This window comes from Esox lucius, chromosome 1 (assembly GCF_011004845.1).
Source record: "Esox lucius isolate fEsoLuc1 chromosome 1, fEsoLuc1.pri, whole genome shotgun sequence".
Classification (NCBI taxonomy): Eukaryota; Metazoa; Chordata; class Actinopteri; order Esociformes; family Esocidae; genus Esox; species Esox lucius.
The window spans coordinates 2,386,653-2,412,437 of NC_047569.1; the positions used below are offsets into that span (position 1 = coordinate 2,386,653).

At 40.8% G+C, this 25,785-nt stretch overlaps 1 protein-coding gene across 2 annotated transcripts in view; it reads left to right on the plus strand.

Moving 5' to 3' along the window:
* The window catches only part of col4a3 (collagen, type IV, alpha 3), a 303,630-nt gene that overhangs the window by 75,259 nt on the left and 202,586 nt on the right, over nt 1-25,785 (plus strand). For both annotated transcript variants that reach the window (XM_029119708.2, XM_029119709.2), the window contains exons 17-20: nt 2,225-2,278; nt 2,937-2,978; nt 8,597-8,678; nt 10,114-10,149. In XM_029119708.2, coding sequence (XP_028975541.2) covers nt 2,225-2,278; nt 2,937-2,978; nt 8,597-8,678; nt 10,114-10,149 — 214 coding nt within the window. The remainder of the gene's footprint in view (nt 1-2,224; nt 2,279-2,936; nt 2,979-8,596; nt 8,679-10,113; nt 10,150-25,785) is intronic.

Consider the following 25,785-nt stretch of genomic DNA (forward strand, 5'->3'; position numbering starts at 1 on the left):
TGGCTGAAAACCGTGTTTCCAGTAAAGCTCTAATGACATGCAGAGATGGCCGATGCGTATCCACGGATGGTTGAAGGAAACCTATCCATATCAAAGAGATATGGATGGTGGATGGTGTGGACGACAGCAGTGGACAAACCCCTAATCAGAAGCCTGTCCCGCTCAGGAGCCAGATCCTGAGAGTTCCTAACAGCGATGGAGGGTGTAGAATCGAAACCAGGACATTGTGGCCCTTGACTAGGTGCGAGAAGTGCGTCAGCACCAATAAGACCGTGTCCAGTTCCAGCAGGTTGATGTGGCGAGGGCCGGAAGGCTACACACCCCCATCAGCCTGACCCCGGCACACACCTGAACGCACTCTGAGACCCTGCCCAGCAAAGCGCCCTGAGAGAGCACCAACGGGTCCCTCCAATAGTCCAGGTCCCCTCGTAGTTGAGCATAGCCACCGATGGAGGCACACTAGAGCATGCAAAAGGTACAAGTGACTTAATGCTGCCTGAGTCTGCACGAAATAACTTGTATATTGAAAGGAAAAGATAGTTGGGCCGAATCTGCGACGCCGTCAGACTCAGCCCTTACTCTGCTGATGGAGGAAGAGGCGGGGGTGTGAGGGACACTATTGTTGCCTGTTTCATGCCTAGTCAGGACGGTCTGGGTTTCTTAGATGGCCACGGAGAATCCAGTCTGGGAGCGGGTTGTCTGCGTCGCACAGGAGGAAGAGCAGGAGCCACGGCAGTAGGAGGAGGAGGCACCAAGACAGCAGAAGGGGCGTCAGCAGAGACTTGGCGGCGCTGGCGACGCTTAGCACAGGAGCCCGGGCGATGAGCAGAGGATCGTGAGACCGAAAGGTGCAGCAGAAGAGAGGTCTTCATCCAGTTCTCCCCGGAGAGAGGGAGAAGCGCGAGGCCCGCCACCACAACACCACATGGGAAGGAGTCAAGTCCTGCGTAGAAGCGTCCTCCTCAAACATCTCATCATCATCGCTGTTAGAATGCAACACGGCGGAGACATCCACTTCCTGTTTGAAGAAGTTTGCCCTGTCTACACGTATAGAGAGAGACAAAGCAATCATGTAAACTACAAGCGGAGAGGGGACGGGTGGAGAGAAGCAGCAGAAGAGAGGTCGTCATCCGGTTCTCCCAGAAGAGAGGGAGAACCGCGAGGCCCACCACCATAAGCCACATGGGAAGGGAGCGAGTCTATCTGAGTCAGAGGAGTCGGGTCCTGCGTAGGAGTGTCCTCCTCAGATATCAAGTCGTCGTTGCTGGAATCCCACACGGCGGAGACGTCCACCTCTTGTTCGAAAAAGGCAGCACAGGAGGAGCAAGACGGGGGTCAGTGAGACCTTCGTGAGCGTGGGCCGGTCCCAGGCAGGAAACACACAAATGGTGGGGATCCTGATCCGGAGACAGGTCGTCGCAACGTCAAGTGGTGGCAAAAATTCTGAGGCTGAAGCAAAAAACTAGTAATCAGTAGACACTCAGCAAGCATTTGCTGAATGTAAAGCGGGGGCGTTCTCTGAGCACACAGGGGCCTATATAGGGGCAGGCGTGCCCTGAGTGGCTGTGGCATCTTGAATAATGATTTTTCAGCACGGCCGCAAACGCGGCCAGGGTAAACCACAAGGAAGCCCCTCTAGGGGGCGGAGCTCCACGACATATAACCTTATTTTAAAAAATGTCAGTGCACATTCTATTACACTTACAGCACAGATCATTACATTTACTAATAACTTACAAGTTTAATTCAATAATCCATTTATTTCATGTTTTACTGTACATAGAATCCCTTTCAGAATATCTAAAGAAAGTAAGAGGGCTGTGATCTATTGTAGTGCACAAACAACTTGAACATCTCTGCCTTCCAGAGATGTCCCAGACAGGCACAAATCCATTTTTAAGCATTTTTAATACATTTTCTGTGTTAACTTAGCCAGCCCTAGTTTAAATGTATTTTACATTCTTTATGGTGTTCTCTTTGTTGTAATGTCACCTTGCAATTTCATGAATTTGACCATGTCTTATTTGATAATGAGAATTGGTTTACAACTGACTTATCTGGTTATACAACTCTTTAATAAATCAAAAGTTACACAATTGAGAACAAAAAGGCAAAAGTAATACTAAATCAGACCCAGATCACTCATACCAACGAGATTTTATTATAAACCTTAAATTATTTAAGGTGAATAGAAATAAAATATTATCTGCCTTCCTCCTGTCAGGGTGAAAAAGGAGATATGGGCTACCAGGGACCTCCTGGAATAAAAGGTTCAAAGGTATGTCCTACTGATATCAATCAGCTATTGTGTTGATCATAGTCAATCAGTCATGCATGGCCAACTCACTTCAAATCAGAGTTTGGTGATTTTGATAATTGAGGCTTTGTGTTTCCTCAGAGTCAGTCAACTTGTGAATACAATTGATTGTGCCAATGTTCAGTAGAAAAAATGACACATTTAGTTTTATGATCCAATGCTAACCCAGTGATTGCAAGACTTGAGGAACTACAGGAAAGGTAGCTGTTTACATACATGTTCAGTCAACTACTAAGTTGTGCTAAATCTAAATAACAACATCCTTCAAACTGAATGCAAAATGGTTCATCTGATTCTGGGAAGCCGTAGCATATTAGGAATATTTTCTGTGTAAATAAATTCTGTAAGTGGAACCCAGTCATTCTACTTTTACTGGGGATATAATTTGAATTTGAAGATACACTGCACAAATGATGCATATTGCTCTTTTAAGATGTATGTGATAATATTTTGCCAGTTACATGGACGATCAGAATTACATGTGGAAAGTTAGTACACAAACTTCAATAAATAGACTATACACTTATTTTGAGTATTCTATTTACTGTACTGTCTTTTTTGTAAGTATGTATGTGTGGGTCACCCCTATTGCTGTAAATGTGTATTTGTGTGTGTTTAGGGTGTGCTTGGTGACCGTGGACCCACAGGTCCTCCAGGGAAAGTAAGTTGCAATATATTTTTTTATCTTTATAATTTTCAAACCTTTTTCACAATGCACAAAAATATATACCCAACAGATAAAATTATGTAAAAACACTATCTGATTAAGCCAATGTTTCTTGTGAAATTATTTTTATGTCTTCACTGTTATTCTACAATGTGGAAAAGAGTAAAAATATATAAATACCTTTCAATGAGTAGGCGTATCCAAACATTTGACTAGTACTGTGTATACATCCATACATACCTACAAAATACATACACACTGCGACGCATGGCCCTTGCTCGAATCTCACTCCTGCTGAACAGGGGCGCATCGTCCACAGTTGTTCAGGACTTGGAGAGTAGCTCCCTCTCATTACACCCCAGTATGTGTACTGCCCTCGTTGGAACCTGCCATGAAAGAAGCATTCCATTGGTTCACCGACACCACAGCGTAACAGCACCATCCAACAGCTGGATACCTCAGTCAAGCAGATCAACAAACAGCTGATCTCTACTGCATCACCACCTTGCAGAACATGCCCCTCCTGGCACACCTCCCTCACATCTCCTCCCCCATGATAACCAAGCTCTCCCACATGACACTGTGATGATGTACCTGCTTGACTTTGAGGTAGTAGCAAAGAGGGAGAAATGGGAGTTGGTGGGCTCGCACCCTGAGGTCTAGGTGTTTTGTTGATGGTGCCCGATTTGTCAACAGACAGCTCCCCAGCGGCCAGACCCTGTACTACTGTTCCTACTCCCTATCAAGGTGCCCTTCGAACGGATTGTCATGGACATTTTGGGGCTGCTACTGAGGTCAGCCTGGGACACAAGTACTTGTTAGTTATCATGGATTACACCACCCGGTACCTAGAAGCTGTCCCCCTCAGCCGAGCCACCTCCAACACCATTGCCATGAAGCTGTTTCTGTTGTGCAACGGTGTCGGTATCCTGAAGGACCTCATCACCGATCATGCCCTTTGTTTGCAGGCTGATGAAGGACCTCTGCAGGCTCCTCCTCCAGTAAAGGACAGCTGCAACTGGGACCTGATGACCCCATACTACTTGTTAGCACTACGGAAGATCGCCCAGGCTTCCACCGGTTTCTTCCCCGTTTGGGCTGCTATACGGACGCTGATCCAGAGTAATGTGTGATATGGCAAAAGAGGCCTGAGAAAAACATCCGTAGCCCCACATCCATGTAAGGAACAGAAGTGAAAGGATGTGGCGGGTCCTTCAGGTGGTGCCTCAACAACTGGAGGAAGCCACCAGCAGAGGTCCTGCAACCGGTCCCCCTTCCTCCATTAGTTCCAAACAGTGGACCAGGTGGTGGTGCATGGGGCCAGTGAACTACTGAATCTGGAAGCAGGGGTGCCACCACGAGGAGCAAGTGTATCACACCACTCGGTAGAAAGTCACTGTGCAACAGAACCTCACCCCGAATTAGACGTATTCTTGACCCCAGTCTGAACCCCCTTCTTACAACTTTATGTCCATAGCCGGGGGTTGTGTTCCACACATAGCCGGGGGTTGTGGTGCACACATAGCCGGGGGTTGTGTTCCACACATAGCCGGGGGTTGTGGTCCACACATAGCCGGGGGTTGTGTTCCACACATAGCCGGGGGTTGTGGTCCACACATAGCCGGGGGTTGTGTTCCACACATAGCCGGGGGTTGTGGTGCACACATAGCCGGGGGTTTTGGTCCGACGGCGTCCCTAATGCCTTCCAGAGACATGCTGCCAAGCCATGGAAGAGGAGGTCGGGTAGATGTGGAACATGGACATGATCGATGAGTCCCACAGCCCCAGGTCTAGATCCATAGTGGTAGTGCCTGAACCAGACTGCTCCCTCTGGTTCTTTAACGACTTCCAGAGGTTGAAGGACATCTCCCAGTTTGATGGCTACCCAATAGGCGCGGCTTAGTACATCACCACCCTTGATGTGACAAAGGGGTACTGGCAGATGCTTCTGCCCCTGAAGCCAGGGAGAAGACTGCCTTCAGTATCCCCAGAGGCCATTGGCAGTACAGATTATTCATAGGGCTCCTGCCATCTTCCTGTGGATATCATCCTGTGGTACATTTGGGGATATGCAGCTGCCTACCTGGATGATGTCATGGTTCATGCTGAGAGCTGGGAAGAAACACCAAACTCACCTCTGGAAGGTCCTGGAGGAGCTCTGATGAGCCAGCCTGACCACTAACCCCAAGAAGTGCTTCCTGAGTCTGTCAGAGGCAAAGTACCTGAGGCAACCTAAATCTCTGCAACAACCTAAATCTCAACCCCGCCAAAACCAGGTATACTGCTATGGAGAGCAGGAGCCATTCACTCTCTGCAGCTGCCTCTCATCAGGGGTGAGAGAGGCAGAGGGAGAGAGAGGTTAGCGACTGCTGAGCCTGGCCTGTCAAAGGAGCATATCCTTTTGTTCATTTACCTTTTTTTTGTTTGGTTATTTTTGTTTTCCGTTTGCCTTAATAAATACGGCCTTAGGCTAAAGTGTATCCTGTGTCATCCTGCGTCCCTTTGCTGTGCTCCATGACAATGCATATTAAAACGTGTATATGTACAGCTCTGGAAAAAATTAAGAGACCATTGCACCTTTTTCTTTCCTTACCAAAAAAGTTGAAAAGGAAAGTTTTGAGTGAGGACAGAAGCATTCAATTTGCAGTGGTCTCCAAATTTTAACCCTTCTGTTCCTCACTCCTTACTTTTTTACTTTTTTGGAAAGGAAAGAAAAAGTGCAGTGGTCTCTTAATTTATTCCTGAGCTGTATATATTCAGTGTAATATTAGTATAATTTCAATTGTCCAAAATAGTAAAACAATAGTTAGTGGTGCCTTTAGTTACATAGCACTAAAAGATTAAGCCAACACTTAAATCACATATCGGGTCTTGATGAACGAAATATATTAAAGATCAAAATCTTTGCTGTACATTGTGTAATTCCATGAGAACAAAATGACATAACAAGGGTCATTGGAAACCAAAATCACCAACCGACTGAGGGTTGGATTCAAACTCATACCGAAAATCTAAGTATAAAACATAAATCACACGCTGTTCCAACTTGCGTGAATTTCATCACGGCAACTCATAATGTGACTCAGGAGTGTGTATGGCTGCCACATGCCTGTATGCACACCCAACAATGTCTGGGCATGCTCCTGATGAGACAGTAGATGGTGTCCTGGGGGAACTCCTCCAAGACATGGATCAGGGCATACGTGAGCACTGTCTGTGGCACTACTTGGCGGTGTCGGATGCACTGATATATAACGTCCCAGAGGTTCTCAGTTGGATTCATGTCCGGGGAATGTGAGGGCCTGTCAATGGTATCAATGCCTTCTTCATCCAAGGACTGTCTACACGCTCTTGCCACATGAGGCCGCACCAGGAGGAACCCAGGGTCCACTGCACCAGTGTAAGGTCTGACAATGGCTCTGAGAATTTTATCCCGGTACACAACAGCAGTCAGGGTACCACTGGATATTGCATGGAGGTCTGTGTGACCCTCCAAGGATATGCCTCCCTAGACTATCAATGACCGACCAACAAACCTGTCATGCTGGATGATGTTGCAGGCAGCATAACATTCACCACAGTGTCTCCAGACTCTTTCAAGTCTTTCACATGTGCTCAGTGTGAACCTGCTTGCATCTGTGAAGAGAATGGGGAACCAATGGCGTACCTGCCAATTCTGGTGTTCTCCTTGCAAATGCCAGTCGAGCAGCATGGTGCTGGGCTGTGAGCACATGTCCCACTAGAGGATGTCGGGCCCTCCTGCCACCCTCACGGAGTCTGTTTCTGACCCCCGCTGGAGGTCATTTTGTAGGTAGTGCGGCACCACCTCATGCTATCAGTAGTGACAAAGACACTTGCAAAACAAACAATCAGAAAGGATAAGGAGAGAGCAATTGTCTGTGGCCATCCCCTGCAAAATCAACCCCTTTTTTGGGGTCACAATCACTTATGCTTCCTATCTGAAGAGATTGATATCCCTGAAGTTTAAATTGACTTGCTGTTATACTGTGATGAAAACATGTTCCCTTAAGTTTATTTGATCAGTGTAGTTGAAATTTCCAGTAGTTCTGGTCAAAACTGATCTCACTTAAAAATGTGGCTACTACAGGTGCTGGTCATAAAATTAGAATATCATCAAAAAGTAGATTTATTTCAGTAATTCCATTCAAAAAGTTAAACTTGTATAATGTATACATTCATTCCACACAGACTGATATATTTTAAGTGTTTATTTATTTTAATTTTGATGATTATAACTGACAACTAATGAAAACCCCAAATTCAGAATCTCAGAAAATTTGAATATTGTGAAAAGGTTCAATACTGAAGACACCTGGTGCCACACTCTAATCAGCTAATTAACCCAAAACACCTGCAAAGGCCTTTAAATGGTCTCTCAGTCTAGTTCTGTAGGCTACACAATAATGGGGAAGACTGCTGACTTGACAGCTGTCCAAAAGATGACCATTGACACTTTGCACAAGGAGGGCAAGACACAAAAGGTCACAGCTAAAGAGGCTGGCTGTTCACAGAGCTCTGTGTCCAAAGCACATTAATAGAGAGGCGAAAGTAAGGAAAAGATGTGTTAGAAAAAAGTGTTAACCGCACCCTGGAGAGGATTGTGAAACAAAACCCATTCAGAAATGTGGGGGAGATTCACAAAGATTGGACTGCAGCTGGAGTCAGTGCTTCAAGAACCACCACGCACAGACGTATGCAAGATATGGGTTTCAGCTGTCGCATTCCTTGTGTCAAGCCACTCTTGAACAAGACACAGTATCAGAAGCATCTCGTCTGGGCTAAAGACAAAAAGGACTGCACTGCTGCTGAGTTATGTTCTCTGATTAAAGTACATTTTGCATTTCCTTTGGAAATCAAGGTCCCAGAGACTGGAGGAAGAGAGGAGAGGCACAGAATCCACGTTGCTTGAAGTCCAACTTTATGGAGATGCAGATTTCATTTTCCAACAGGACTTGGTACCTGCACACAGTGCCAAAGCTAGCAGTACCTGGTTTAAGGACCATGGTATCCCTGTTCTTAATTGGCCAGCAAACTCGCCTGACCTTAACCCTATAGAAAATCTATGGGGTATTGTGAAGAGGAAGAATTGATACGCCTGACCCAACAATACAGAAGAGCTGAAGGCCACTATCAGAGCAACCTGGGCAGTGCCACAGACTGATCGACTCCATGCCACGCCGCTTTGCTGCAGTAATTCAGGCAAAAGGAGCCCCAACTAAGTATTGAGTGCTGTACATGCTCATACTTTTCATGTTCATACTTTTCAGTTGGCCAACATTTCTAAAAATCCTTTTTTGTATTGGTCTTAAGTAATATTAAAATTTTCTGAGATACTGAATTTGGGATTTTCATTAGTTGTCAGTTATAATCATTACAATTAAAAGAAATAAACATTATATATAAATATATCAGTCTGTGTGTAATGAATGAATATAATATACAAGTTTCATTTTTCGAATGGAATTACTGAAATGAATAAACTTTTTGATGATATTCTAATTTTATGACCAGCACCTGTATACGGTGTATCAATCTGAAACACTGGTCCCCTGGACATTGGCAAGTTTTAACCTGTCTTTAATCACCTACAGTTGATCCAGATCGATAAGAACATCAAAGGCCATCAGGGTTTGCCTGGCTCTCCCGGATCACCTGGCTCAACTGGTGATCAAGGTAAAAAAATAAAAATATATCCTGGGTAGTAAGTGTTATTTCCTAATTGCTTATGCCCCAAAAGTATAGAAAGTATTCATTATTCTCCACAAAATATGCTTCTGTAACCTGGATAGTGATATTTTGAAATTTACCTATATTCTAGAACAATCTAGATTGGTTCAGTAATATAGATAGTAGTTATAAATACAGGAATACAGCAGCATCAAGACCTTTTTCAGATGCCTTGAAGTATGATGAGTACAGCTGGGAGGTCATAGGAGACCTCAAAATAGTGGCATTGATGGGTCTTCAAGGCGGTTTTACCAAGTTTGCCTGCTATCTTTGCCTTTGGGACAGCAGGGACACCAAGGCGCACTACCACAGGTGGGACTGGCCACAGTGGACCGAGTTCTCTGTAGAGAGGAACAACGTCAAGCAGGAGCCACTGGTAGACCCCCAGAACGTGTTGAGCGGTCTACCACCACTGCACATTAAAATGGGCCTTATGAAACAATTTGTCAGAGCTGTAGATAAGGAGTGGGCAGCCTTAAAGTGCCTTCAAGATTTCTTCTCTAAGCTGTCTGAGGCAAAGGTCAATGCTGGTGTCTTCATCATACCACAAATAAAGAAGACCCTGTAGTGCAATGAATTCCCAAAGAGCCTCACTAGTAAGGAGAAAATGGCTTGGATTAGCTTTTTCACCATGGTGCAGGGCTTCCTGGGGAATCACAAGGCCAAAAACTATGTGGAGCTGGTTGAGACTCTGTTCAAGAACTACGGCACAATGGGCTGTAGGATTTCCCTCAAAGTTCATATTGTTGATGCTCATCTTGATAAATTCAAGAAGAACATGGGGGTATACTCAGAGGAGCAAGGCAAGTGCTTCCACCAGGATATAAAGGACTTTGAACACCGTTACCAAGGACAGTATAGCGAGAACATGATGGGAGACTACATTTGGATTCATATGGATTTTTTTTCTGACTTTATGTGATCAAAAAGACACCAATTTGCCGATATCTAAAAATATCAGTCCTGGTCTCAAAAGCAAAGTTTGTGGGGAATAATAGCCATTTTCTATACTTTTTATGCATAAGCAATTATGAAATATCACTTACAACCCAGGAAGAAAAAATGTGTGGCATAGTGTTACCAATTGCAGTAGTCAGATATTAATGTTGAGACATGCCAATCTATTCCTTTAATAGCACATTACTCTTGACCAGATCCAAATGTATCCAGGTAGAGCAAATTATGTTAATAAATGAAAAGGTTTGCTATTTTGGATTCATTACTGTTGGAAAGATATTGTGCAATGTAATGTAGACCCAAGACACCGTCTCTCTCTCTCATGAGGTAGGCCTAGCAGATTATTTCCACTGTAAAATTCCTGTGTAACATGGTTAAGTTTGATCAGATGTCAGAAGCTGTGCTTTCTTTGTTTTACTCTTAGGTGTGATTGGTTTTCCTGGAATGCAGGGAGAACCAGGTAAATGTTGTGTATTTGCTTACCATCCATTCATTTATTTATCACTTAGAGGATTTGAATATTGTTGCTTTTATTTTACCTTTATACAGAGAAATCAAGCTGAAACCACTGTCTTTATTATGCTTCAATGTTTCACTAGTATTTACAAGTACATTGCAGATAGGCATGTTCCATATAAAACATTACATGCGAAGAACCGAGCAAATCATCAGTTCACTTCTGAAATATCTGATGCTATAATCTGAAAAGAAATGTGTCATGAGATGAGGCTAAAAACAGATCTAGCAGACTTTAGAACATTTAGAAACTTCTAAAAGTTGATAGTAAAAGCTGAATCACTGTAATTTTGTAAACATGCTATCTGATTTTTAATGGGAAGTGGCGATATTCTGAAGACCTGTAAAAACCCTGCAAAACAGTTTCTCCACCATGCTGCCACAAAAAATGTGGACTCTTTTTGATAAGACATCCATGCATACCCCAAATAAAAAGCGAATGATAAAGAAATAAATGAAAATGTAGAAATTCTTCAGGAACACTAAAATGCTAAGAGCATTATTTTTAAAGATACTGACCTCATGGGGCTTGGCCGTGGACACTTGCTTGTCGTTTCACAATTTTTGTAGCAGTAGAATTCTATTGTAGGCCTAAACTGTGTTGTATGGTAGCATTCATATGGATTTGTATGTGCATTTCACCATTTATTTATTTTGCCTTTAAATATTTATTTTATTTAGTCATGTTTTGCATTCTCTGAGTCTCATTTATGTTCTCTCCTTCGCAATACACAGAGGTGGAAAGAGTACAGAATTATCCTACTTAAGTAGAAGTAAAAAGTAGCAAATTTTAACTAAAAAGTAGCTAAAGTACTTAATAACTTTTTACCTGAATGTTAGACATTATCTTTTACATGCAACATTAGAAACAGGAAGAGAGGACATTTATGTTCAGTATGAACTACATTAACTGCATTCATTGTAGGTAATACAAAACAAAGCCTGTGAATTTTCATTCAGTAGATGAAGAGTAATTTATATACAGTGAGGATAATGAAGTATTTGATACACTGCTGATTTTGCAGGTTTTTCCACTTACAAAGCATGTAGAAGTATATCATTTTTATCCTAGGTACTCTTCAACTGTGACAGAATCTAAAACAAAAATCCAGAAAATCACATTGTATGATTTTTAAGTAATTAATTTGCATTTTATTGCATGACATAAGTATTTGATACATCAGAAAAGCAGAACTTAATATTTGGTACAGAAATCTTTGTTTGCAATTACAGAGAGCATACGTTTCCTGTAGTTCTTGACCAGGTTTGCACACACTGCAGCAGGGATTTTGGCCCACTCCTCCATACAGACCTTCTCCAGATCCTTCAGGTTTCGGGGCTGTCGCTGGGCAATACGGACTTTCAGCTCTCTCCAAAGATTTTCTATTGGGTTCATATCTGGAGAGTGGCTAGGCCACTCCAGGACCTTGAGATGCTTCTTACGGAGCCACTCTTTAGTTGCCCTGACTGTGTGTTTCGGGTCATTGTCATGCTGGAAGACCCAGCCACGACCCATCTTCAATGCTCTTACTGAGGGAAGGAGGTTGTTGGCCAAGATCTCACGATCAATCAATCAATCAATCAAAATGTATTTATAAAGCGCTTTTTACAACAGCAGTTGTCACAAAGTGCTTTACAGAGACACCCGGCCTTAAACCCCAAGGAGCAAACAACAGCAGTGTTGAATTTCAGTGGCTAGGAAAAACTCCCTAAGAAGGTCGGATTTTAGGAAGAAACCTAGAGAGGACCCAGGCTCAGAGGGGTGACCAGTCCTCTTCTGGCTGTGCCGGGTGAGATATTAAGAGTCCAATTGGAATAATAAATAAATTTCTCTTGGCTAAATCCAGAGTATATTCGATTTTAGACTAGGTAGGAAGTATGACCAGGTGGACAAGGACAGGAACAGCAACGGTCCCCCCAAACCAGGTAATCCGCAGGTGTGGACCAGGACCTCATCTCCTTCTAAAATTTAAAATTGGAGGAAACTGAGAAAAGTTAGTAGTACATCCCTCATGTCCCCCAGCACAATAATATAGCAGCGTAACACATTGGAAACTGTGACGGGGGGGTCCGGTGACACTGTGGCCCTACCCGGGGGAGGCCCCGGACAGGGCCCAACAGGCAGGAAATCAATCCAACCACATTGCCAGGCATCAACCAAAGGGACACCCACCAACTGCAACCCCCCTGAATGAGGGCCGAGTATTGCTAGCAGCGTACAGCCCAACTGCACAAGTGCGCAATAGAGAGTCAACAACAAGCCAGTGACTCTTCCCCCGAAGGGCATTGGAGGGAGGGCATCCCAGTGGCGACGACAGCCCACCTGGCAAGACAGCAAGGGTGGACAGTATCAAGCCTACTGGTCACCTTCACGCTCCCGGGTCAGGCTACACCTAATTATAAACCGTGCTGTAGAGATGAGTTTTTAGTAGACACTTGAAAGTTTGCACTGAGTTTGCATTTCTAACCTTAATTGGCAGATCATTCCACAGGAGTGGAGCTCTATGAGAAAAGGCCCTGCCGCCAACTGTTTGTTTAGAAATTCTAGGTACAATTAAAAGGCCTGCATCTTGCGATCTAAGGTTACGTGTAGGTATGTATGGCTGGATCATTTCAGCAAGGTAAGTAGGAGCAAGTCCATGTATTGATTTATAGGTTAAGAGTAAAACCTTAAAATCAGCCCTAACCCTAACAGGCAGCCAATGTAAGGATGCCAGGACAGGAGTAATGTGTCCACATTTTTTTGTTCTAGTTAGGATTCTAGCAGCCATGTGCAGCACTAATTGAAGTTTATTTATTAATTTGTCTGGATAACCAGAGAGAAGAGCATTGCAGTAATCTAATCTAGAAGTAACGAAAGCATGAATTAATTTTTCTGCATCAGTTTTTGATAGAAAGTTTCTAATTTTTGCGATGTTTCGAAGATGAAAATAAGCAACTCTTGAGACATATTTTATATGTTCTTCAAAAGAGAGGTCAGGGTCAAGGGTAACGCCAAGGTTTTTTACAGTTTTTTGGGATACGACCATGCAGCCGTCGAGGTTCACATTGAGATCTGCTAACAACGCTCTTTGTTTTTTGGGTCCTAAAAGGAGCATTTCTGTTTTATTTGAGTTTAAGAGCAAGAAATTCTCTGTCATCCACTTCCTAATATCTGAAACGCATGCTTCCAAAATAGCTAATTTAGGGGCTTCTCCATGCTTCATTGAAATATATAACTGTGTGTCATCAGCATAACAGTGAAAGTTAATATTGTGATTTCGGATTACATCGCCCAGAGGGAGCATGTATAGTGAGAAAAGTAATGGGCCCAGAACCGAGCCTTGAGGAACTCCAAAGCATACCTTTGACTTGTCAGAGGATATGCCATCCACACTAACGAACTGATATCTTTCAGATTAATAAGATTTAAACCAGGCTAGAACATGTCCACGTAGCCCAATATTGGTTTCCAGTCTCTCTAAGAGAAGGGAGTGATCAATAGTGTCAAAAGCAGCACTAAGATCAAGAAGCAACAGGACGGATGCGGAACCTTTGTCTGAGGCCATTAGAAGGTAATTTGTTACCTTCACGAGTGCAGTCTCAGTACTATGATGAGATCTAAAACCAGACTGGAATATTTCATAAATGTTTTTTGTCTTTAGGAAGGCATTCAGTTGTTGGGAAACACATTTTTCTAAGATTTTTGAGAGGAACGGGAGGTTCGATATTGGCCTATAATTGTTTAATATGTCGGGATCTAGATTCGATTTTTTTAGAAGAGGCTTAATTTCCGCAATTTTTAATGAGTTTGGTACGCATCCGGAGGAAAGGGAGCAATTTATTATATTCAGCATTGGCTGACCTAGCACAGGAAATAACTCCTTAAGTAATTTTGTAGGAATCGGGTCTAGCTGAGAGTTTGTGGGTTTAGAACTCATTACAAATTTTGTAAATGTGTCGAGCGATACAGTATCAAAAAACTCAAGTGTCCCCATTGATACCTGATCAGGGAGGTTCCGGAAATTTTTTGGACAACTGAGATTTTTAGGACCATAACTATTTAAGGATTCAGTTATTTGTTTTCTAATGGTGACGATCTTTTCATCAAAGTAGTTCATGTATTCATTACAACTAAAGTGAAGACCCACTTCACTTGCTAAGCTTTGCTTTTTTGTTAACTTTGCAACTGTATCAAAGAGAAATTTTGGATTGTTTTTGTTCGCCTCAATCAGGTTGGAGAAATAAGCTGATCGAGCAGACGTGAGTGATTTTCGGTATTGTACTGTACTGTCTATCCAGGCTAGTCTAAATACTTCCAACTTGGTGGAGCGCCACTTTCGCTCCAATTTTCTGGAGGCTTGCTTAAGTGCTCTAGTATTGTCAGTGTACCAAGGAGCAAGTTTCTTATTGCGTATTTCTTTAGTTTTTAGTGGTGCAACTATGTCTAATGTATTTCGCAGTATTGAGTTTAGATCCTCGATTTGATCGTTTACAGATTTATTTACTGTGTCATTTATGAGCGAACTAGTAAGAATATCGCGGAATTTATTTGTAATCCGAGAATTTATAGTACGGCTTTTGAAACTCATTGTTTGGGGGGCAAGTGGATTTCTTGTTTTAACGGTAAATGTAATAAGACAGTGATCCGATAATCCAGGATTTTGGGGATAAATTATTAGATCTACAATATCTATTTCTCGTGACAGGACTAAATCTAAGGTATGATTGTGGCAATGTGTTGGACCTGAGACATGTTGGATGATACCCATTGAGTCGATTATGGCTTGAAAGGCTTTTTGAAGAGGATCATTGGGGTTTTCCATATGGATATTGAAATCGCCAAAAATTAGAATACTATCTGCCATGACTACAAGGTTAGACAAGAATTCTGGAAACTCATTGAGGAACAATGTGTATGGCCCGGGGGGCCTATAAATAGTAGCTATGTAAAATGATTTATCGGCCTGGTTAACTTTCATGAGTAAAACTTCGAAAGAATGAAACTCTGTGATATGTTTGAGAGTAAGTTTATATTTACTGTCATAAATATTAGCGACACCCCCTCCTTTTCTGGACGCACGAGGGATATGATCACTAGTATAGCCAGGAGGAGAGGCCCCATCCATCCTCCCCTCAATACGGTGCTGTCGTCCTGTCCCCTTTGCAGAAAAACATCCCCAAAGAATGACGTTTCCACCTCCATGCTTCACGGTTGGGATGGTGTTCTTGGGGTTGTACTCATCCTTCTTCTTCCTCCAAACACGGCGGGTGGAGTTTAGACCAAAAAGCTCTATTTTTGTCTCATCAGACCAAATTACCTTCTCCCATTCCTCTTTTGGATCATCTGCAAAATTTAGACAGGCCTGGACATGTGCTGGCTTGAGCAGGGGGACCTTGCATGCTCTACAGGATTTTACTAATGTGTTACTAATGGTTTTCTTTGAGACTGTGGTCCCAGCTCTCTTCAGGTCATTGACCAGATCCTGCCGTGTAGTTCTGGGCTGATCCCTCACCTTCCTCATGATCATTGATGCCCCACGAGGTGAGATCTTGTCCTAGACCGAGGGAGTTTGACCGTCATCTTGAACTTCTTCCATTTTCTAATAATTGTGCCAACAGTTGTTGCCTTCTCAAAATTTTATCCCTGATGTCCTTACACAGCTCTCTTGTCTTGGCCATTGTGGAGAGGTTGGAGTCTGTTTGATTGAGTGTGTGGACAGGTGTCTTTTATACAGGTAACATGTTCAAACAGGTGCAGTTAATACAGGTAATGAATGGAGAACAGGAGGGCTTCTTAAAAACTAACAGGTCTGTGAGAGCCAGAATTCTTACTGGTTGGTAGGTGATCAAATACTTATGTCATGCAATAAAATGCAAATTAATTATTTAAAAATCATACAATGTGATTTTCTGGATATTTTTTTTAGATTCCGTCTCTCACAGTTGAAGTGTACCTATGATAAAAATGGCATACCTCTACATGCTTTGTAAGTAGGAAAACCTGCAAAATCGGCAGTGTATCAAATACTTGTTCTCCCCAATGCAGTTACAATATAACTGAGAATTACTCTTGAAACCTTTGTACTAAAGACTCGAAACCAACGTAGTTTCACACATTTAGCCTATGCCCAGTTCATATGATGAAATGTTTATTGATTTTATAGATGCTAATTAGTATAATTAATGTTGGCTAGCTATTAGGCTATATCGTTACCTATGCTGATTAGCGTATTCAGCATACATTTTTTATTAAGCTGTATCTTTAGAACTGTGCGAGCTACAGAAAAGAAACTGACTGATAGTTTAGACTATTCCCAGTTCATATAATGAAACCTTTATTGATTTTACGTATGCTAATTTACGTAATTAGCATTAATTAGCCATTAGGCTTTATCTTTTCAACCGTTCAAGCTACAGACAGGAAATTGATTCTCATTCAAGAGTTTTGACTGACTGTTTCCATTTAATGTAATGACACGTTTATTGATTTTACTTATGCTACTTAGAATAATTATTGTAAATTAATTATTACGCTGTATCTTTTGAACTTTTCAAGCTACAGACACAAAGCCAAATTATGTTTTACCAGTTTAGGCTATTCCTCCTAAAAATTAAGAAGAGTTATTTTAATTTTTCTCGAGCTACAGACACAAACCAAGGTTGTTTCACCAGCTTAGGCTATCCCCAGTTCATATAAGGAAACCGTTATTGATTTTACCAATGCTAATTAGTGTAATTAGTGTTAATTAACTATTAGGCTGTATCTTTTGAACAGTTACAGACACAGACATGAAACCAATTTTGCTTTACCAGTTTAGCTATCCCCTGTTCATATTATGACACGTTAATTTATTTTACATATCCAATTTGCGTAATTAGCATGAATTATCTATTAGGCTGTTTCTGTTGAACCGTTCATGCTACAGACACAAAAAGCATCTTTGTTTCACACGTTTAAGCTATCCCTACTGCAAATTAAGAAACGGTTATCGATATTACATATGCTAAATAGCGTAATTAGTGTTAATTTACTACTGGGCTGCATATTTTGATCAGTTTGAGCTACAGACACAAGATTTGTCATTGGTAACACTTTTATTAGCTTTAACTATGCCATGTATGCTAATTTAGGCTAATTACCCTCACCAACAGAATCTCTCGAGCCTTAAAAAATACAGACTCTAAACCTTTAGATAGGTGAACGCTATTTCAAACTATAAATACTTTTTAAACAGCTAGCAAGCACACCACATTTTCTTCAGGAAATGTATTTATTATTATTGTTATTCCTCCAGCTCTACAGCCTAAGCGGTAAAAGCTATAAACACGAAACCAACTCCAGCACGACCCAAATGCTCAAACTCTGGTTGTTTGAGCAGATCTTTTCGATAACTATTATACTTTTTATACTATATCAATATTTAAATTAGCCACCAATGTATTTCAATGGGGAAAGTGTCCATAGACTTGAATAGTAAAAAAGTCACAAATTCTAGACGCATCTCCTCCTAAATTTCTAAAGCTATCATGTCCATACCAACACCAAGATGTTCAGTCATGCCCAACTTGAGTTGCTTATATTCAGGTTTTTTTACAATTTTTTAAAATGAAACCATTATTGATTTGATGTATGCTTATTAGGCTAATTACCATTAATTAACTATTAGGCTGTATCTTTTGAACCGTTTGACCTACATACATGAAACCAACTTTGTTACACCAGATTAAGCTATCCCTACTTCAAATTAGGAAAGGTTCTTAGATTTTTCGTATTCTACTTAACATATTTAGTGTTTATTCACTATTTTACTATCTTTTGAACCCTTCTAACTACAGACACGAAACCCACTGTCTTTCACCAGTTTAGCTCTCTTCACTTTATATTAGGAAACGTTTATCTAATTTACATATGCTGTTTAGCATAATTAGCGTTAATTAAGTATTTTGCTATCATCTATACCGTTTGAGCTACAGACGCGCCCAACTTTTTTTCACCAGTTTAGCTATCCCCACTTCAAATTATGAAACGTTTCTTGATTTTACATATGATAATTAGCATAATTAGCATGAATTAGCTATTAGGCTGTATTTTTTTAACCATTCATGCTACAGACACAAAACCAACATTGTTTCACAGGTATAAGCTATCCCTACTGCAAATTATGAAACGGTTATCAATTTTACGTATGTTTATTAGTGTTATTAGTGTGAATTAACTAGTAGGCTGTATATTTAAAAAAATTCAAGCTATAGGCATGAGATCTGTCATTGTTAACACTTTTATGAGCTTTAACTATGTCATGTATGCTAATATGCTACTTACCCTCACCAACAGTATCTCTTGAACCTTAAAATTACAGACTCCAAACATTTTGATAGGTAAACACTAATTCAAAACATAAATACTTTTTTAAACAGCTAGCAAGCAAACCACATTTCCATCTAGTTATTCTTATTATTCCTACAGCTCTTCAGCCTAAAGGGTAAAAGTTTTAGGCTTTTACCGTTTAGACTGAGGCTTTACCCGGGTTGCTTGAGTAGACCGAGTTGAGCAGATCTTTTGATAGCTATTATACTTGTTATACTACATCAATATTTAAATGAGCCACCAATGTATTTCAATGGAAAAAAAGTCTTCATAGACTTTAATGGAAATAAAGACCAGAATTTCTACATTTTTTAAGTTGCTTCTATTCAGATTTTTTATACTATATTTACTTTTGTTATTATAAACCAATTTTGATAAATAATAAATATAAAAAAGATATTGTAGAAATGATAAATATTCCAAAAACCGTTAATTATCCATTAATTAGTATTCATGTAGTTTACACTTAACAATAAGGGTCACAAGTGCCTTTAATCCTTTTCTACTATTAAGTAATGCTAACAAAGACTCTACAAATGTCAATTTTTTATTAATGGTTTACTACTATAAAGTCATGCTAATGAATAGCTCACAAACATTGGCAGTACATTTATTGCTGTTGGTTTCAAATAAACCAATGGTCATGCATAGAGTATATTTGGTGAATATTTCCTCACTATTTAGTAATTGTGCCACGTGCACACAATCATTCATAAGGTATAGTAGTAACTCAAAGATGAGTACATTCGAGTTTGTCCTCAATCATTATTTAATGGATGTATAGATGATTACGTCAACAGAAATTAACATGAACATTCCCATATTAAATTAATTTAGTAAATGTTAAAACTTTTTAACAAATGCATTTACTAACATTAATACTTACATGTATACCTGCTTAAGTTAATATTAACAATAATGAATACATATTTATTAAGACCTATAATGCATGTTTGTTAATATTTACTACATCATAAACTAATGTCAATTAATGTATCCTTATTGTAAAGTGTTACCATTTATTCCAAATTATTCTCTATATTTCCTGAGGTGGTAAACTCTGTAGATGCAGAGAAGGCATTCATCAGAATTGAAAGGCAATACCTTTTTGCTGTTCTTTACACTAGTAAGAACTGCCAAATGCGTATGCCAACTGGCGTTTGAGTTTGTAATTAAAATAACACTGCCATTTTGAAAGCTACACCCTACTTCTTCCATTACTTCCATTACCCAGTAGATGAACTGATGCTCTGGCTGGATGGTGATGCTGCTGATGAGAATTAGTATGCTAATGAGAACGATTTATATGCCAAATGTGACAGAATAGGCTCTGTGCACAAGCGTATGGACGAACTTCCGCTTTAGCCAAATGTCGGCATATCATTTTCCGGTTTACTTATGGCGATCACACGCATCGCCCAAAATTTCAGTTTTTAGTAGATGTCTCCAAGACCTGCCTAAAATAAGCATTAGTGATGTCCATCGAATTGTTGATGCCTGGTCCCCTGCTCCAACAAGCAAGCGGAACAGAGTTATCTGCACAACTACGGGGGGAAGTAGTTTACTGTGGTGTGCCGGCCGGCTATCGACTAAGCTAGTTAGCGACGTGTTCCTTTTTAGTGTAGTATTACGCAGGACAATAGAAAGCATACAAATTCACTCTTGCCTCAAAAACAGCAAAAGAACGCTGGCTGAGCTGGGACGCTAGCGCGTCCCCATTGCAAGTGAATTGAAACGAACCTTCGTTCAGACTCTTCTAACCTGAATGAAACTTAAAATTCCATTGCCTCAAAAAAGCACCAAAACAGGTCTCCTCTTTTATTTTACTACTGTAACCTAATTTCACAACGAAACTGAAAAATAACAACTGGCATAGGAAGTAAACATCTGGTCCTACATGGTATTAATTGCGCTTAAAACTGCGTTACGTGGAAGTATATAAAAAAATTGCCTTTTCTGACTATTTCTAGTCTAGCGTTTGAAGTCATTGAATGGAGCGAACCATATTTTATTAAAAAGAGGACATTCTCCTGATTAAAATGATGCCCCACTTGTACCTTGAAACTTAAATAAGTCACGTACATTATATTTCTTTTTTTTCATCACTCACTTGTTGTGAGTTTAGGTGTTTACTTATGCGGATGAGTATTAATAAGTAAACCGGAAGTTCGTCACTACGCTGGTGCACTATTCCTGAACGGGGTGAATGTCGCATGTCACTACTTGTAAGGAGAGACATTTTTAAGAAGAAAAACATTAGGTCTTTTTTGCAGAAATGCCTTCTTGAAGATGTGAATTTGCATGACAAACTAGTATGGGAAGTGTAAATACAAATTTTAAACTAAAACCCCTGTTTAACCAGTGAATACAGTAAGTTTCCTTCCATTGGCTGAGATAATGAAGGGGCTGATTGGTCTATGAAGTAACTGGCTTTTGTCAACTACGTGAGTGCTTGGTCAGTAAATCATTGTGATCCCGGGATTTTCCAAAAATGGACAACCACGATCGCATTGCTACAGCTGTGAATTTCATCGCTGCCCTGAATTTTGCTGGTGTTATCAACAAATCTGAAGTTGTGAGATACTACTTTCTGGAGTAGAATGATGCCATGACTGAGAAGATGAATCGGAGGAAATCCCAGACATTGATACTGTTCAAAACTTTCTGGGAAAATGTAGGCATTTCATTGCAGTGCCAATGGTAGATAGAAAACGCTAGCTCCTCTTGTATAAAACAATTTTCCACGGATTACATTTACAATAAAAGGACAACCATGGCGAAAATGAAAGATGCATAGATTATTGGAGTATTGAACACCTTGAGTGTGAACGGTAGCGAAAAGACGCGTTGTAAACAAGGTCAATTGACTAAATGCAAACAACCAAGGACTTTGTATGCAATGAAGATATCATTTTCAGTGTGCCTCGAAACATTCCTACATATATACGGGTAAGTGTAATGTTTGCTAACTAGCTACAGATCATTTATTTTCAAAAAGTTGTCGAAGTTGTTGGTATTGCTAGTTATCTAGCTATAGCTACTGATATTACTGTTAACGTTAGCTAGCTAGGTAACAACATTACCTTACATGCTAGCTAACATTTCCTGGTTTCTAGCTTGTGTGTGATTATGATCACTTAGTATGTGTTTATTAGAGACCAACCAGACCAGTTTAGCACAAGGCTTAGTAAAATAGCTGAGTGGGGTTAAGGCTTAAGAGGGTGTGAACTACGCTGAATGGGCGTAAACAAAGACCAGCACCCTGGAAAGTGTGACTCTTTCAAGGCTTTTTCTCAGAACTAAGTAGAGCAGATTATCAATTATCCAGCAGCATATCTTTCCCATTATTTCATCAAACAGTGTTGTTTTATATACCATTACAAAGCTCTGAATCTGGACCTTTATAAAATGTAATAAAAGGCAACAATTTTGCAATAAGCCCCCGTTCAGGAATTCTGTCACAAATGGCGTTTGGCTCTGGTGGATACTGGGGGTCTGAAAGGCCTGGCGGTTGTATTGTTAACATTTTTGTATTTGGGGCCAAATTTGGCTCATGGGTCAGTCTATTGTATACTTCTCCCCAGGCCAGTCTGTACAAATGTCACCTGTTCTGATTATTTTGCCCTTTACCATGGGACAAGACAGTGTTGCCCTCTCCCCCTTTATTTGCCCTTGCTATTGAGTCCCTCTGAGTGAAAGTAACACTTTCTCAACCTGACCTTTTCTCAGTAAACTTTTCTCCCCTTCCTGTGCAAATGAAGTCTGACTTTCAGAGATGGGGTAGTTTACCTATATCACTTAAAGGGAGGATTAATGCTGTTAATATGAATAGTTTTCCCCAAATGCCTTTGTATATTTCATTATATCCAATCTGGGGAGGTAAGGTACCTAGAGTCAGTCGTTCTTTGCTTCAGAGATGCAAATTTAGTGGATGGCTGGTGCAACTTTGTGTACTACTACAGGGCTGCCAATTTTCAGAAATTGCCATTCTGGTTGCGTGCTCCGGATACCCCATTGTGCCACCTTTAGGCGCAGTCCTGTGTATCTACATCTCTTCCCACTTTGCTATACTGTTCTTTGCCGGCACACCCTCTCGCTATACTGGCAATCCTGTGGTACTTTCCACACTTAATATCTGGTATCAGTTTTGACGTAATTTAAATTGTTTCGCTGTATCGGCTATGGACCCTATTAAGAACAACCACTTCTTCCCTAATCCCTAATAGACATTGCATTCTGTCTCTGGGGAAAAGATGGATATTACAACATTCCAAGACTTACTTGTTTCCGTTACCTGCAAGTCAGACATTGTATCTCTTCACAGTTTTCTGTCTTCCCCGCCAAACTCTTGAATTAACCTCTCAGATCTATGTGGTTATCCTGTCATTGGAGAAGCACTGCACTAACAAATCTATATCTGCCTGGGAGTGGGAGATGGACATGGAATTAACACAGTGAGAGTGGTGGGATGAGGCGATTCACAGGGTACGCTCCACCTGATCTTGTGCTCGGCTTGGCCTTATGCAATTTAAGTTTGTACATAGAGCACATTTTTCCAAGTTGAGGAAAGCTGAAATCTATCCGAATGTGATCGATGAATGGGATAGATGTCTACCTCAGTCATATGTTTGCTCTGTATCCTGCCCTTAAGAACTATTAGGAATCAATTCTAACCTGCAACCATGCCCCAGGATAAAAATGTTTTTGGTATTCCAGAGGATAAATTTTTTTTTGGTATTCCAGAGGACCTGTCCTCATTAGCCCCCAGCCAAACAGACATTGTTGCTTTTACTTCCCTATTGGCTTGACGCAGGATTCTGCTGAACTGGAAATCGGTTCACCCCCCCTAAAAATTCTCAATTGTTATGTGACGTTATGTTTGTTTTAGGTCTTGAGAAAATAGTATTCCCTCAGGGAAAATAGTATACACAAATGGCATCATTTCATTGAATACTTTTGTATGTTACAGAAGCTTCCTCCTGATGTTCTGCTTTATATGAAAAAAAAGAGATAATTATTTCTATTTGTTATCTATAGCAGTGTTTCCACTGCAGGAACTATACCCAGGAACTAGAAACCTTTCCAGGAACTCACTGTGTTTCCACCGTAGGAACTAGGGCCTAGAATCAGGAACGGCATTTCAGCCCCAAAACAGTTCCTGCTTGGGAGGTAGGACTTTCCCAGAGTACCAGAACTTTTGGGGTGGTGATTTCGCTTCTGAACATTTCTGATTGGTCGAGTAGTAGTAGAGTTCACTTGCATAAGTTTTCAACTGCCATTTTTAAACGTCTGCAGCCGTCCTCAGCATAGTCCAGGCCTTATTGTGTTTATGCTGAGGACCAAATATAGCGGGAATTGGAAACGGCAATCCGTAATAATGTGTTTGCCAAAACATCTTGCAAGTTAAGTCAGCTGAACATTTATCACACCAGAAAACAGTCCAGCGAGAAGCTAACAAATATAAAAACAAGATTACATGAGGATCGAGGATCACAATAACAGACTCTGACCGGTAGAGCAAGTGGTTTGACCGCCTAGATGCGTTGCTGGGTCACCCCTTATAAAAATATAGGCTTACTATAATTTACAAAATATGGCATCCATTTTATTCTTGTCAAGCTGTGGTGCTGGCAGGACTCCTGCATTGTTATTTGAACTTCCACCAGTCAAAGAGTGGCTTGCCATCTAATGTTGTGAAAGTGCTTGGGACATCAAATCCTGCAGCATCTTTTGGGAAGTTTTTGTGGGTATTAATGGTGTTGGGCAGGATGTCATTGTTGATTGCGGGCAGGAAGCTGCCATTGGAATTAATACAGGTACTCTGTGGTGGTTGGTAAACAACAGATATCCCTTCACAATTCTGAATATAAGATATAATCATTATTAATATGTCTAAGGTAAAGTGTTGGGGATGGTAGTAATCATCAAGTGTTGGGGATGGTTGGGATGGTGTTTGGATGGTTGGGGATGGTTGGGATGGTGTTCTTGGGGTCATAGGCAGCATTCCTCCTCCTCCAAACACGGCGAGTTGAGTTGATGATTTTGGTCTGACCACAACACTTTCACCTAGTTCTCTTCTGAATCATTCAGATGTTCATTGGCAAACTTCAGACGGGCCTGTACATGTGCTTTCATAAGGAGGGGGACCTTGCGTATGTGTTACCAATTGTTTTCTTGGTGACTATGGTCTCAGCTGCCTTGAGATCATTGACAAGATCCCCCCGTGTAGTTCTGGACTGATTTCTCACCGTTTTCATGATCATTGCAACTCCACGAGGTGAGATCTTGCATGGGGCCCTAGACTGAGGGAGATTGACACTTCTTTTGTGTTTCTTCCATTTGCGAATAATCGCACCAAAAGTTATCACTTTCTCAACAAGCTGCTTGCCGATGGTCTTGTAGGCCATTCCAGCCTTGTGTAGGTCTATAATCTTGTCCCTGACGTCCTTGGTCAGCTCTTTGGTCTTGGCCATGGTGGAGAATTTGGAATCTGATTGATTGATTCTGTGGTCAGGTGTCTTTTACACAGGTAACAAGCTGAGATTAGGAGCACTCCGTTTAAGAGTGTGCTCCTAATCTCAGCTTGCAATCTTTCTGATATAGAGGCCATGAAATACTTTCACTCATTAAAATGCAAATAAATGTATAACATATTTTTCTGGATTTTGTTGTTGTTATTCTGTCTCTCACTGTTCAAATAAACCTACCATTAACATTATAGACATTTCTTTATCAGTGGGCAAACATACAAAGTCAGCAAGAGATGAAATACCTTTTTCCCTCACTGTATATGTTCCATTCTGAATGAATCACCTAGCTGTTGTTTAAGAACCATGGACAGTGCTGTTAGATCAGGGTTGGGCAACCTAGATGGTGGTGGGGGCCACGGAATTTATGTTCTGATCATCAGGGGGCTGCAGATTAACTTGGAAAAACATTAGATACATTTATTAACAAATATAGTAAAATGTATCTAGGTCTGATGCTTATTCATGTTTATCTGGGCAATTTAAAAATATTGAACAGCGTTCTGTTTTCCTGCTCTGCTAATCTCTCTTGGGTTTCAGTATGTTCGCTGCCATGTAATTATATGTTTGAACCCTTTAAATTTTTTTTGGCTGTTTTCACTACTTTGATATTTTGGGTTGTACAGAGACTTCTGTAATAGGTATCATCAAGTGTTTTTTGGCTCAAACATCAGCACACTCTCAGCTACACTTAGAAAGACAG